General features: G+C 39.7%; 1 protein-coding gene across 1 annotated transcript in view; it reads left to right on the top strand.

Moving 5' to 3' along the window:
• The window catches only part of itgbl1 (integrin, beta-like 1), a 35,196-nt gene that overhangs the window by 3,056 nt on the left and 17,065 nt on the right, over positions 1-15,075 (top strand). The window contains exons 3-7 of the mRNA XM_034128755.1: positions 6,351-6,497; positions 7,393-7,515; positions 8,077-8,217; positions 10,986-11,126; positions 12,437-12,583. Coding sequence (XP_033984646.1) covers positions 6,351-6,497; positions 7,393-7,515; positions 8,077-8,217; positions 10,986-11,126; positions 12,437-12,583 — 699 coding nt within the window. The remainder of the gene's footprint in view (positions 1-6,350; positions 6,498-7,392; positions 7,516-8,076; positions 8,218-10,985; positions 11,127-12,436; positions 12,584-15,075) is intronic.

Below are 15,075 nucleotides of genomic sequence, written 5' to 3'. Positions count from 1 at the left end.
GTCAAATATATTATTTTATTGGTATATATTCTGATAAAAGTAAGTGTACAGGCATATGGTTCCACATATTTTCTACTTGGGTACGGTTATCACTGGTGTTTCGGTAAGTGATGCAGCAGAACTCCTTACTGTTGGCTTTCATCAGAGAAGCTTGACAAATGGACTCTCCAGCTGATGTTCAGCGTCTGTTGCAGCCAGGTGCTAGGAAGGAAAGAGGGTTTGAGGGTGAAATTCAAAAACCTATTAGATTGGTATTGGATTCTAACATTCCTTTCGTTTTATGATATCGAAGGAAGAAACATGTTTTTTACAGACTTGGAGAGTCTCAGCTCGTATTCTGTGGAGTTTTACCTTTATTATACCCTTTATTGCCAAATCAGAGGGCTGCAGTATTGTGTCCCTGAGAGCCTGCATCACCTTGGCAGCACTTCAAAGGGTTTCATTGGTAATAGACAGCTGGTTGGTTCAAGTATGTTACCAAGGCATAGCTTTTGTTGCGAGGCACGGCTTAGCCTGTTGTCTGCAATTCTAAAAGTTCTGAGTAACAACACTTGAGAGTGCATCCACACTCGAGGACAAGTTGAGACACTCTCCACTTTGTACACAATCATTATCCAAGATGAGCATAGATTTTGCAGGCTCGCATATGAGAACGGAGGCTATTTCTATGGAAATTATTGGAAACGTATTCATAGACAAACTCAAAAGGGAACTAGACACATATTTTTACCTTACCTTCATGAAGAATACAATGATCAGTTTTGTTGAAATAAGTTTGGGTTGACTTAACTTTATGGTCATTTTAGAGGCAGTGATGTTGCTGCCCTGATCAATAGTTTCACATTAACAATAACAATGACAGCATTGTAAAAGGCATAGCTATAGTGACACATCCTTGGAGAATTGAGTTCTCACTTTGCATTTTCCCTATGCGCTACAGATCTTTATAACAAAAATATATCTGTTTACAGCTTGTTTCACTGAATCGAAATGTAAAAAAGGTTAATTCAACTATGAAGTCCATTTTGTCTGTATGTGTATTATATATGTGTAAGTATAGAAGAGTATGTGTCAAAAAAATCCAAAGAAACACATCAAAGTGTAACACAATACAATTCAACAGAACAATGAACTATAGATTCTAAAATGACAATACACTTTAATCAAATCCTAACAACTGAACATGACCATCATAACTCTTACAAAGCTCAGATGTATTGCTGGGCTGTTGTATCAGACACCATTAGTTTTAGCTTGATCGACCCTATAAACTGGCAGCTGAGGTTGAGCATAAAAATATGTAGATGTAAGTAGAAATTATTATGTATAAGAAACGTTGTAAGTTGTGAGAAATGCAAGTCCCATGTTGGTGTGTGTGTGTGTGTGTGTGTGTGTGTGTGTGTGTGTGTGTGTGTGTGTGTGTGTGTGTGTGTGTGTGTGTGTGTGTGTGTGTGTGTGTGTGTGTGTGTGTGTGTGTGTGTGTGTGTGTGTGTGTGTGTGTGTGTGTGTAAACGTGCAGGGTAGAGTGATTTATTTGGGTAGACATGTCGGCTGCTTTGGGGAGCTCATTATGTTTCAGCGGTCTGGAGCGAGAAGGCCCTGCTTCAGCCTGATAATGGGGTTTCGCTCCCTGCTACACGGACTGCAAATGGAATCTAGATGTAGCACAAGAGGGATAGATTTTCACACCCAGATAGAAATATGCACAACGAGGCACATACTTATAAAACCATTTTCCCATGTGCATATAGGGCCCAGCAAATCTAGTCAAAGCATATTGAGAAGAATACACACATCGCCACCTGCCTCTGGCTGCTCAATAGCCCATGCAGCAGGGTCCGTGTTTGAGATCGGCAGCCAATTTCTCTCCCTGCGGCAACCTTATCTCTGCCTCTCCAAACTGCCCAGTGATAAGATCCAATTGATTTTTCTCCTTAGGGATAAACTGTGTGTTTCCCTTTCCAAAAACATTAGCTTTCCTGGCATTGAGATGTTGTTTTACCTTGGATGGCATTTGTCGGACTAATTCAAACCCTTTAGTCAGAGCAACAAGTCAGGCTGGATGAGGAAGATGGGGATGATTTATTTTCTTAAATAAAGGTCTGATGGCAACATCTTTAAAAAGCATGGTTTAAATGTGGTGTTGTTTTGAAGCAGTATAAGGCTTTAAAGTGAATATTACTGCCAACAGAGCAAGAATGCCTTTGGTCTGAAACAACATGCTGTTTCTTTTTGTGGGGAGTTTTTATGGCCTTTTGTTGTATTGGTTTCCTTCAAAAGACATATAAGTCAAGTGAACTGGAAATACTACATTTATAAACTATGCTTGTATACAGAAGGGTATAGCAATTTGCCTATGGCTGTTGTTGCGCAATGCATTATTAGCATTAAGCCTTACTGAAAAGAAGAACGAACAAGGCTCTCCTTTTTATTTTATTCTGAGGAGAAAAGAACATGTGTTCCTTTTTCACATGCATTAGACTATTTTTCATAAAAATAATAGAGGCATGCTCCACAGTAAATATATTTATTTTTTGCCCATTGTGTGATCCCATACATTATCTTATACTATGGCCAGTGCCAAGAAAAACATCTCTGGAATACTAATGGACTGATAATGGACAAGTTATAAGCAATGTTAAACCAACAGGGAACATTCAAGCTTTAGTGTTAGAGAAGTTGTTGCTGAATTTATTGTATGATTTACAAAAATCAGTGCTGCTGTCACTCACATGTTTTTCCTCCCACTGATGCATCCCATATTGCAGCAGAGCAACGGGATGGTGACCTAACATCTGTTCACCAACTGTGCAAATCCGTGCTGTTATTTCACTCTGCTGTTTGTTTTTGACTGTGTTGAATTACCCTGTTCTATCCCCTGTCCCTTTTTCTATTAAGCTGCAGTACATGAGAAAAACACCCTTGTGAGGTTAATCTATATATTATGTAATTTCCATAATAACTCCCTTGTTTTCATAGATAACAGTCATAGTGGTAATGTTTCCATTCTCTCTTTCACAGCCTTCCCTCTTTTCCCCCCTCATTGATGAGCCACATGAAGTCTCTCTCCCTCACTTCTTCGCTCTTTGTGTCTGTTCTGTGTGTGCTTCTCTGCGATTGATGGGCTTTTTCCATTGTGAGAGACACAGAGGGTGGCGCAGGGCGCTGCAGGCTAGCATTGTCCCAGTGAAAAAACACTGTAATGTATAATCAACTTGTTAGTAATTACTGGTGCAATATTGAGTAGCATTAGACCATTATATCAAGACTAAAGCCCTTAGTGAGCAATCATCTACAGTATGAGTTTAATCTTCATTGGAACATTACTGCTTGTTTATTTGAATTGTTCTTTATCAAAGACAGAGACAGAGTTGATATACTTCTTACTGTAATTGCTAACAAATGTTTGATCAAACACAGGGTCAAATGCGTTCTCTTTGGTACTTCCAAATCCCTGCAGTCACTGAGCCAAGTATGTCTGCAATCCGGAACAATCTGTAACTTTATGATTCTGGCAGACTTTATCACATGCGTGTCCAACTCGCCCTATCTCAAAGGAGCAGTTGAAATGGGGAGGCATGAGTGCGAAAACCTTTTCCACCATGCTTGATGGCGGTTTTGAAGTTTTGTAAGAACACATTTTGGCCTCTCTACCTCACTAGGTTTTCAGAGCTTCTACTCTTTTCCTGGCTCAGCCCCCCAGCCTCTGAGCCCCCTGCCAGAGCCAAAGAAGATCCCACCCAAGAGGGTTTTATGTCAGCGGCACATAAGAAGTCAGTTTGTCCACGCTGTTCCAAATCAAACTCCTCCAGATGCACTTTCAATCAGTGTTACATAAGCGTAAGATGTTGCTTCCAATATGGACACATTAGAGACATGATATAAAGTAATCATGGGAGAACAACTCACTAATGGCAGTCTGTTCAAAATGACTAAAAGCTTTACTCATTCCTGTTGATTTCCTAAATAGAGAGAAAAACAGTTACCCACAGTGAAATGCAGTCCTTGAGCCATTACAGCCCATTAAATTGTTCATATCTGTATTTTTTTGCTAGTACATATTTTGATGTGCTTTCACTTAGATATTCTGGTCTTGCTGGGCAGTGTGCCTGTGTGGTGAGTCACCTAATGATAGCAGTGTGGGCTGCAAGGAGAAAGAGCCACTTAAGTCTATCCAAGTCTACTAGTAAAAGGCCATTTTGATTGGGACCTATTACAGTTTCCAAATACTTCTTGCTGTAGGAACATACATTGTTATCATAATGACAAATATATATTTAGAGGTAGTAAAAAGGTATATTAAAGCCAACAAAGTTTACAAATGAATGTCGAGGTGAATTGTAAGTATTAGTAGTATTACTTGTTCCGAGGGCAGCGCTCATAGAGGATGAGTTATTACCTGAGACAAGTGTCTCCTAGATCTTTTCCACAGAATAGGAGCTGACAGGCTGCTGTTTCACGCTCCGAAACCCACAGGGAGAAGAAAGCAAGGAAGGATAATTACTCATTGAAATGACGATCATGGTATGGAGAACATGACCTAAGCGAAGTAAGTGTGGAAATGTCTTTTTGAGATGAAAAATCAAGTGCTGGTAATAAATGGGCGCAGAGACAGTCTCAAGGAGTTTTAGATGTGCAATATATAATGTATGTCTTGCATTATTGCGTTTCCTATAATCGAAACTGTACTGAAATCTCAGAATAGCCCCAAGATTGCCTGGAATGTAGCAAAATAAGTGTTCTCTGCTCACGGAGAGGAAATTAGTTTTGGTACATAGTTTTTTCCAGTAATCACTCAAGATTTCTGAAGTATGTTCCATACAAAACTAGTCCCTTGTTTATCACCCTGTTTATATTATACCTAATTTATCATCAGAGAAGGACAAGTTGAATTCTAAACCTGAAATGAGCTTGCTGAATGAGTCACCATCCTCTTCTCATTAGCAGTTAATCATGGTAGCGCCTCATCACCTGTTATAAATGCCACTGATGCTGACACTGATGCACCCTCTCTTTTCCGACCCCCAGTGAATGTATTTGGGCTCTGACCGGTCCCTGATTGGCTAGGCGTGTGTATCTGTTGTTGGTGTGTAGGAAGGCCACTGACACTCGTAAACCACAGAGAATTACTGCTCAGGAAGCACCAGGAAAGATATATTGGCGACAGACAGGCACCTTCCCACACACATAAACTTTCGCCTATAGCAGACAAAGAGGGTCCATCTTGTATGTCAGAGTGATTGTCAAGTGGAGATTAATGGGGGCTAGCCGCTGGTGGGTGGCAGCAACTTTGTAATATTCTGATGGATTAAGTTGGAGAGACTTTAATCTTACGCTGTTTAACAGCTATCGTGTGGCAGTTGACATCTGCAATAAATCCAAAAAGAAAAGCGTTTTTATTTCCTGTCCCTTGCACCAATAGTGCTGTGTGTATTGAAACATCTAATACGAATCACAACACATACACAAATTGTTAATTTACATTCACTGTTCTCCACAGTAGAATGTTATGGTGGCAATGATTCAAGATTGACTAAATATTAGAAAAAGACTTGGTTCTGCTGTGTTTTAGGATGCTTAATGTGTTTAAATATGATGGGGATTTCAGGGTTAGGGTTAGGTTTACGGTTAGGGTTTAGGGTTAGGGTTTAGGGTTAGGGTTAGGTTTAGGGTTAGGGTTTAGGGTTAGGTTTGGGTTAGGGTTAGGGTTAGGGATCTCCTAAAATCTATTTATTTTCCTCAAAATGGTATGTAGTGCAGCTTTCTTTGAAGTGCACTTTCCATATTAGTTTTTCCTTGAACGTGCAAGTGTCCCCGGAGACGTATCAATAATGAGAAGAGACAGGGGACTTGCCTGTTGTTAATGACTGATGGATAGCCCTTGAAAAGGACACCACGGATACATGATGAACGAGTCAGGAGAATGATTGAGTGTGACATACAAGGCCCCTTGCTGCTAAATGCATTAGGAGCATTCATAATAACCCCTGTTTTTCACATTGCTCACTACGGCCATCAGAATGATGAGAAATGCTGTGACGCCAAACTGCCTGAGTAGGTCCTGTGACATTGAACAAGGCAACGCTGTTACTGAGTGATTGAAGGGGAGGCGAGTACCTCTTCCTGAAATGTTGAAAAGATATGATTTTCAAATATGTATGTTTCATATTCCATAAAACACTTGGGATTATCAATTTATTCCAATGCTTTTACTCTCCATCGTGCAATGCCAACACTTACATTTAATAACACGTGTGTGTTTCCTGTTTGTACAGCAATTTCGAAGCACTGGGCAGTGGCATGCTTTTAGGCACTGATAAACAGCATGTGGTCTGTGTTGTTTCCTTCAGACCGCGGCTACTGTGACTGTGGGATGTGTGAGTGTGATGAAGGCTGGTTTGGAGATGCCTGCCAGTTCCAGGAGGAGTGTAACCTACCCAGCAAGAAGAGCAAAGAGCTTTGCAAAAACCCAGAGGGGGTGGTGTGCTCCAACAGAGGTACCACAAACACTCAGACAAATGTGTGTGCACACAGGCGCACAGGCAGACTTGCACATTGAATGTACACCTACACACATACATACAGAATTGCAAGAAAATGACACCAAAGCATTAATAAAAACCTGCTCCAACCAAACAACCAGCATCGCATATCAGCAGACCAATAGACACAACATACACACATAACTAGAACTTGAAATAACATTTTTAATATTTTGCTTTAGGCAACATTATTTACTTATACAGCCTTTGCATAAATCTGTTCATGTATTTCTTTCGTTTCCTTTTATTTATTTTTACTTCCATATGTTCCCTTTTAAGAGCTTATTATTAAACCAAACATAATAATTAAAAGGAATTATTAATGCTAATAAAGGCATTACTTACAATTTATAGTTGTTTCAGTTTAGGACCGATTCTTGTGATTTCTTTGTTCTCACACATATCAGATTAAACAATCTCTTTTTTGATAACACCAGTACATTAACCCATTTATACCTGAATGGTCATCATAAGGAAGACTGATATGTTGTGTAACAGTACTGTGTGTAAGTATTGATTATTCAATTAGTTTTTAACCTCCAAAGCCAGAGCTTATTTGAGTCACACAGTCCCAGTTTGTATGTTTATGATATAGCATAGCATCTGAAAGCCCCTGCACACACATACACAACCACAGCCGTGACACCAGTCTACATCCGTTGACACATAATGCCTAGACGGTGCCTCCAAAGCACATCTGTAAACCAGCTGGGTTATTGTTGTGCAAGGCATCAGAACATACACACATCCTCCCATACCAACCACACACAACATTTAAACACACCCACATATTGGATGTTTTCCAACAAATGAGCTTAAACTGTGTCTAAAGCTGGCGCATCTTTAATAGGCACTTGCCACTGTGGGAGCTGCATGTGTAACAATGAGGACAACAGGGGTCTGGTGACTGGACGCTTCTGTGAGTGTGACGACAGCGAGTGTCTGGACGAGGATACCGGAGAGGTGTGTGGAGGTATGGCCTGTATCCGCTGTCTCATCCCCCCACTCATCCACCAAAAGTACAGCCACCTGAGTTTAACATGTAGTTTTTCAAGGACTGTCTATCTTTGTCACTCTGTTTGACATAAGAAAATACATTCCCCTCATGCGTCAATGAAGGTTAATGTGAAGTTTGAACTGTTGTCTCTAGCTGACTGCATTGTTAAACTCATCCCTGTTCCCCGCAGGTTGTTCCAGTGCCTGATCCCAATGTTAATTAAGCATTTCCTTTTCAAAGCTAAATAATGGATTTAGCGTATCAGGCCAAAGTCAGAAAAACAGAAAGCTTAATTTGTTTCTAAAGCTAGTCTTGAAAAGATGGCAAATAAAATGGTGTTAATCTTAATTTGTATAATTAAGAGTGATATTCATTTTGAATAATAATAATTTTGTCAAAATACAGGGCTTTGAAATAGTATCCAGCCATCTTAAAATCCTAAACACTGAATATTTAAATGTGTGTTTAACTGACGGCTAATCTACTGATAAAGGTGAACTCATCAGCTGTTTCATGTGCATTCTGATCTGCTTCCAGGCCATGGCCAGTGTTACTGTGGAAACTGTTACTGTGCTGCTGGTTGGCATGGAGACAAATGTGAATTCCAGTGTGACATCAGCCCATGGGAAAGCAAGCGGAAATGCAAGGCTCCAGATGGGAAAATCTGCAGCAACAGAGGTCTGTTTACCCGCCTCAAACCAGAACAGTACTTAAATTATTCTCAGATTTGTTATTAAATATTTTTTTAAACCACCATCTAAAATGTATAACATCCAAAATGTACAATTATGGAAAACAGCTATTTTCCACAGCCTTTATTCGGATAAATAATATCATTGATTCACAAAGAAAAACAAATAGAGGAATGGTTGCCAGGAATTTCTGCCAATGGTTAATTCCATCAAACCCATTTGAGTCCATGTCACACTATAGTGACAATTGCAATTGAATTATGTTGCCACGAAACAGGAAACAAACATCATAAAAGGCATCAGGTGATTTCCTGTCTGTTATCTCAGGTCATTAGGAGGAGGAGACACTATCCTGGTGTAGTGCAACACTGGGGAAGAAATTAATGGTGTTTATGCTGAACAAAGATTCAAAGAAATCTTTGATCAGTGCCAGTTTTTCCCACATGTGTGACAAAAGAACCCAAGTTGTCTTCTGCTATCTGACTATGACATATAAAAAAGAGACACTTTGACATCCACCTTTTGAACTAAGAATGAAGAAAGGGAAGAGACACGGGGGAGAAGAAGAAATACAGAAAAGAAAACTGCACAGAGAAAAGATTGGATGAGAAATACTCATGTAAATTTTACTGAAAGTCAACAGAGCTTGGCGGACACAGTCAGAGAAATAGCCTCACTAACGTAACTCGAGTGATCCTGTGGGATTTCAGTCAATCTCTTTAAAATTAATTTCAGTGGACTGGCTGAGGGCTGGCTAAGTGGTCGGGCTAAATGATAGCCTACATGGACAGAGCCTGATGGTTTATGGTTAAGTGCACAGCTGACACAGCATGGACAACCATCCACTGTGTTAATGGTGTAGTAGACCATTGTACTCTTCTTAAGTACAGAAAAGGTCAGTCAAAGGTGTTACAATTTCAAAGGTTATCAGACAGAAAGAAAATATAGGATTGCAATTAAAACGAAGTCCATCTCAGTTCAAATTACCCTGAACACATTTTCTCTGCTTCTCTATTAGCTTATCAGCATTTTACAATTCTTTCAAAAGCTTATTATGTGATATTGATAAATGAATTGATTCCCTTTTGAAAAATGGTTGTACTTTGGGAAAAGATGCAGGTTTCAGCTTAGATGTAGTTCTCGTCCTCTCTACATTGAGCAGCAGCTAAATTGGTGTTAAGAAAGGAAGAAACATTAATCAGTTTCATGAAATCTCAAAGATTTGACTGACAGCCACTATAAACATGTCTCATATCTAAGAGTATCCGTTTACAACGTATCTGCAATAAGTGGATATAACCTTATCCTGGCTAACAGTATTTAAAATTGATGGAAGAAAAGAAAGTATATAATATTTGGGAAATTATAATTTTTCACATTTCTGGCACTCATTTTCTTCATTCTATTAAATTTTTTTAAGGTAAACCTGACTGATGCACTTCTCAAAATGCTACCACTACCACTGCACTGGCAACAAATGTCAGACTTTGTCAGTTGTGTGACCCTTGCTCAAAATATAAAATCCTGTTTCGCTCCAGTCCCCGTTTGGTAAAACACAACGTCACCCTCATCTCTCCAATCTGCTCTATTCACACTGATTATACTACTACAGCTACTACTGATTAAAATGGGAAATATTATTAATTCCCATTCCCATATGGCATGTTACCACTTTGTTCTGAATTAATCCTCCTTTAACGCATTGTGAAGATCATTCCTGGTGATTATGGTAGATGGATCATGGAAGGTGATTACACAAGAGGGTTGATTTCATCACCCACTACAGACGTATTTTTATGAGAATGTGAAACTTCTTCCTTCTCTATTCATTTGAACTGTGGCCTTTATTTCTTACTCACCTAATATATTACTCTGTTTCATTCTACAAAATGAAAGACCCCTCCGTCTGTTAGGGTCACCTAGCCTCCGCAGTTGAGCTATTAATGAACTAACTGGCGTGCTGTCAAAATGATAACAGCCAAAAACGCTGGAGGCTAAATTAATGCATATAATTTCATGATCAAAACAAATTGAATCGAGATGATATTGCTGCAAGAGGCACAAACAGAGGAATAATTCCCCTTCTGTGTGGTGAGAGATTGCCTTAGTTGAGAAACAAGGATTCTTCTCGTCAAAATATTTAATGTTTTATAGGTTGATATAGATTTTTTTTCCTACTGCTCGTGTAAAGCCAGGATGTGACATTTGTGGCAGACATTAAAGTGCATGGCTCTATAAATCCAGGGCTCCAGGGTTATGAGGGTGGAGAGGAGACCGAACCTATAGGGCCAAGTGCCAGACAAGCGCCAGCCACAGCCCGCAGGCCTGCCAGCTGGCCCGGCTCCCCCGGGGTCTCCCCTGCTCTGTCACTGCTGATAAGAGAAAATGGGATTTCCACTGGCTGCTGCCCGGGCCAAGATGTAAAACGAAAAATGAGAAAGAGACAGAGAGACAGAGAGACAGACAGAAATGCATAGATTAAGGATGAAAAAGTAAGACAGAAGGAAAACTTGGATTCATTATGTTGTGTTTAACCTCAAGTAGAAAAATAGATCCCCCCCATCCCATCCCTATCCAAATCTCAGTGAGAAGCCTGCATCCAAGTTAGTAATGTCAGAGTTGATTTAGCATTGTTCTGTTTGTTTATTTCCAGTGCACATGACAGATGTATCTCTACTGTAAGACTGGGAAAGAAATTACAATGGTGAATTCTTACATTACTGTATACTGTATGTGTGTGTGATTTTATTCTAGGGACCTGTGTGTGTGGGGAGTGTAACTGTCACGATGTAGATCCCTCTGGCGACTGGGGAGATATTCACGGAGACACCTGTGAATGCGATGAGAGGACCTGTCACCCAACCTACGACCGATACACGGACGACTACTGCACAGGTCAGCATGCTGTTTCTGGATTCACATTCCTGTATGCAAGACATTTACAGAAATCCTGAATGTTCTTTAAAAATAGTTAAGAGAACTGGTTCAGGATATGTGAAAGAAATAGGCTTATTCGCTTTCTTGACAATAGTAAGAAAAGAAGATTGGTACTGATCTTCTCATCTTACTCTCAGCAAGAAAGTAAAAATAAGCGTGTTTATTTGCCCAGATGTATACATGTAGATTGTTACCACAACCCTATTCCCGGCTGGTTAGCATAGCTTAGCATAAAGACAGCAAACGGACAGGAACAGCTCTTTCAAAAGGTAAGAAAATCTCCCCCAAAAAAACAAAGTTACCAGCAAAACAGAGTCCAGCTTTTAATGCCTTATAAAACAGCACATTTACACTTGTACTCGGGGCTTGTACAAATACAAAAAATGACAAATGTCTGAGTTGGTAAGCTTCAGAGTTTTTCAAGACATATTTTGTTAACTTGTATGGAGCCCAATTAGTTTCCTGTTGTTTTCAATCTTCTTGCTAAGATTAGTTGATGCTGGCTCCAGTTACATATTTATATATTTAGCTACGGTATGTATGTGGGAGTTACATCTCTCTTTCTGATGCTCAGCATGAAAGTAAAAATTGGCATATTTCCCAAAATGTTAAAGTCTTATAGTGGTTCATACAATGTATGACTTCTGGTACATCATTATGTTAATGTCTGTATCAAACTGATCATCACATTTAAAAGACAGCAGTTTCTTGCATACCAACATCAGCTTTCCATCTGCTTTGAATACTCTGTTCTGGTGCCATTAAAGTGAACTTTCTGTATAACGTGCACGAGGGAGGGTGGGGACTGACCTTTTTACTGTTTCTCTAAAGAATTAATGAACAAAATATGATGGATGCTCTCGCTATCCCTTCTAAAAGTGTATGTACTAGAAAATGCTTGCGGCATCTTAGCATATGCAACGTTAACAGTTATTTGGTGCATTCCTCCATGTATGAATTCACTTAACATATACAGCCGATTAGAGCTGGCCATACAGTGATATTTGTAGTTCTAAGGATACTAAATTCATCCCATTAAGCGTGTCCTGCCCCCTTTATTAAACAACCTCCCTTGCTCGCCTTTTTTACCCTCTCTTACACACTAACTCCCCTCTTGATCTCCTTACTGCTCCATAACCTATCCATCTGTCACCTTGCCAAGTGTGCTTTCTTCACTCCTCCATCCGTTCAATACGCTTATTAGTATTTTCCTTGTACAAAGACCCCAGTTAATCTGACCTCTCTGCTTCCTCTACCTGTTTTTGCAGGTCATGGCCAGTGCAATTGTGGCACGTGTGACTGTAAAGAGGGATGGGCTGGGAAGAAGTGTGAGCATCCTCTGTCCTGCTCCCTGTCTCTGGAGAGCAGCATGAAGAAGTGTCAAGGAACGTCCAATTTGACCTGCTTCGGACGAGGTACCTGGTCTTCCCGTCTGCTCCTGTTGCCATGGTTACTGATGTATTCTGTCCTCACCTCTTGGTGTTAAATAGGCCATTCCCTGTGTTTCACATCTCTTAATCCGTCCTTAAGAGGGCTGCAAAACCACCGGGGTGCGCTGCATCAAATTTGATTGCATCTTTAAACAAGCCCTGGTATAAAAAAGCAACCACTCAACATACCGTGTAGTGTGTACATACATCAATGTGTATGCTGGACATGCCCCCTTGAGCCGGTTGATTGATGATCATGAGGATGATTGATAGAGTATATTTAAGGCCTAGAAAAACGATATGCTTTAGAGGCCGTTTGTTTGTTGCGTATGCATAGTGAGCTATTACAAAATGCTGAATCCTGATTGGTGGCATTTATAGAGCTCAGGAAAAAATGATGGTTTTTTTAATGAATTGAGTGCTGTCAGGATAAAAAAAAGAGTTTCAACAAATATAACATTCTTTAAATCATTTGAAGGAGTAAAAGCCTAAATTAAATGTGAGGCAAAAGCTTTTTTTAAGAGGACACATGCAGTAGGTTCATTAACTGCCAAAATTGCTTCATCAATTGATGCTTAAACCAGTGATTATGATTACCGAACTACACAATATAAAATCCCAAATATTTATTGCCAAAAATGTACAACAAACTATTCACCTTTTGCAAATCTGTGCTGATTAATCTTTGAAGGCAGCTGACATACTGTAAATGCCCCATGGTCACAATTACAATATGTTGTATTAACTGAAAAATCATATAACAAATTGAGAGAGGTAAAACTCACATTCCATTCATCAGCAGGTTTGAAAAGAAACTTGGATATCGCTCTAAGCATATTGTTGTTGTGCGAAGTAAAGACAAATGACAGCCTAGCAGGTGATGTTTTCATCCAAACAGCACTCAGAAGGTGTGCTATTCATGACATTTGAGTAAAGATAAAACGTATTTAAACACAGTCAAACGTCTGTACATCCGATTTGGAATGACATCATTTGCAAGACAGGTCATCCATTTTGACGAATTGACAACAAAAATGACGGTATGGCCTTGCCTGCATCCGGAGGTATCAATAAACAAAGGTTACATAATCATTGTTCTAGATCTGAACAAGCTGCGTTGTTCCAAAGTAAGCTATAGCTTTTTGATGATAAGATAAATCATATATGCGGTGCAGTCTTCTGAGGCATCTCTTGTTCCTGCATTTTATACTGATGCTGCAACCTTAATCAATCAGCCTCACAGTGAAATATGGGGCACTGTTCACCACTTCTCCGTTCAGTTTGCTCTATACATTGTTGTAATCCTCTGGGTAACGCCAACAGTATCAGTGGTTATGTACTTCAAAATGAGAAGAGAAAAAGAAAAAGGCTCAGTGGGACATAACTACCAGGAGCACGACTTTCTTAGTCTCAGGGCTCTGCAGATTTATCAGGGGTTAATGTGAAGCATTGATTTCCTGTTTCATTGAACTGTGGGAAAAGTCAGTGGGGAATCCACATCCTTTCAGTCGATGCTGTGTTTCAAATGAAAGAGGTGATATGCTGACAGTAACTTAGGATATGTTAATATAGTGGCCATTTGAAACACATAGGGCAAGGTTGCAACCGTGGAGACAACTACATTAAAATCAGCATGAGCAAACAACAATCTGGCAGCAATATGGTAAACGAAGCTTACACTTGAATACTGTGACTACGATATGAAGCCTCAATATCAGTTAAGTGCGCTCTATGAAAAGAAGCAATTTGGTGCCTTTCCTTTGAATACATCAGCTATTCATTAACTATTGGGTGTGTTCTATAGTAGACCTTTTTTGACTGAATGTTTGGACTGCCTTAAACCAATTCTGGCATGGTGCCCTTTGCTCGTAATGAAACTCCAAGAGTACATTGTGCTGGGAGACTTAATTAAGCCGTACCTTTAAATTACCTCCATAGAACAACTGATGGGATCAATACATTCTTCCCTTCTCAAAATTGCTTTTTGTTATAGCCATCGCAATCTATTCAGTGACATATTAATGGTACCTTAACACCACACTGCAAAGTGTTCAATTCATATTTCTGATCAGGATTTCCAATTTAGACTACTGCAATACGTCTGCCGAGGTCAACAATTAATGTCTATTAATTTATATGTCAAATGCATTGAGCATAAGTCCAAGTTATGTGCTATTAACAGTTTCTGCTCGGATAGACAGAGGAGGAAACTGTCGGGGCTGTGGTAAGGAGGAAGGGTGACTGTGCATGCATGCATACTTAAGTGTTTAGGGTGGTGTGTGTGTGCATCATGGTTTTATTTATTTCACTTTATTTCCACTGGATGCCCATTTGTCTTACTGTTTGGAAGATCACAGTGGTTGCAGGGCAAGAAAAGGGAAAGAGAGGGAAGGTCTGTGAAAAACACAATGAAGTGAGACAGGAAGCAGGGTGGGAGGGTAAGAAAGAGAGAGAGAGAAAGAAACTGAAGGAGACAG

This window comes from Trematomus bernacchii, unplaced genomic scaffold, assembly GCF_902827165.1.
Source record: "Trematomus bernacchii unplaced genomic scaffold, fTreBer1.1, whole genome shotgun sequence".
NCBI classification, from domain to species: domain Eukaryota; kingdom Metazoa; phylum Chordata; class Actinopteri; order Perciformes; family Nototheniidae; genus Trematomus; species Trematomus bernacchii.
This window is presented reverse-complemented; position numbering and strand designations above follow the sequence as displayed.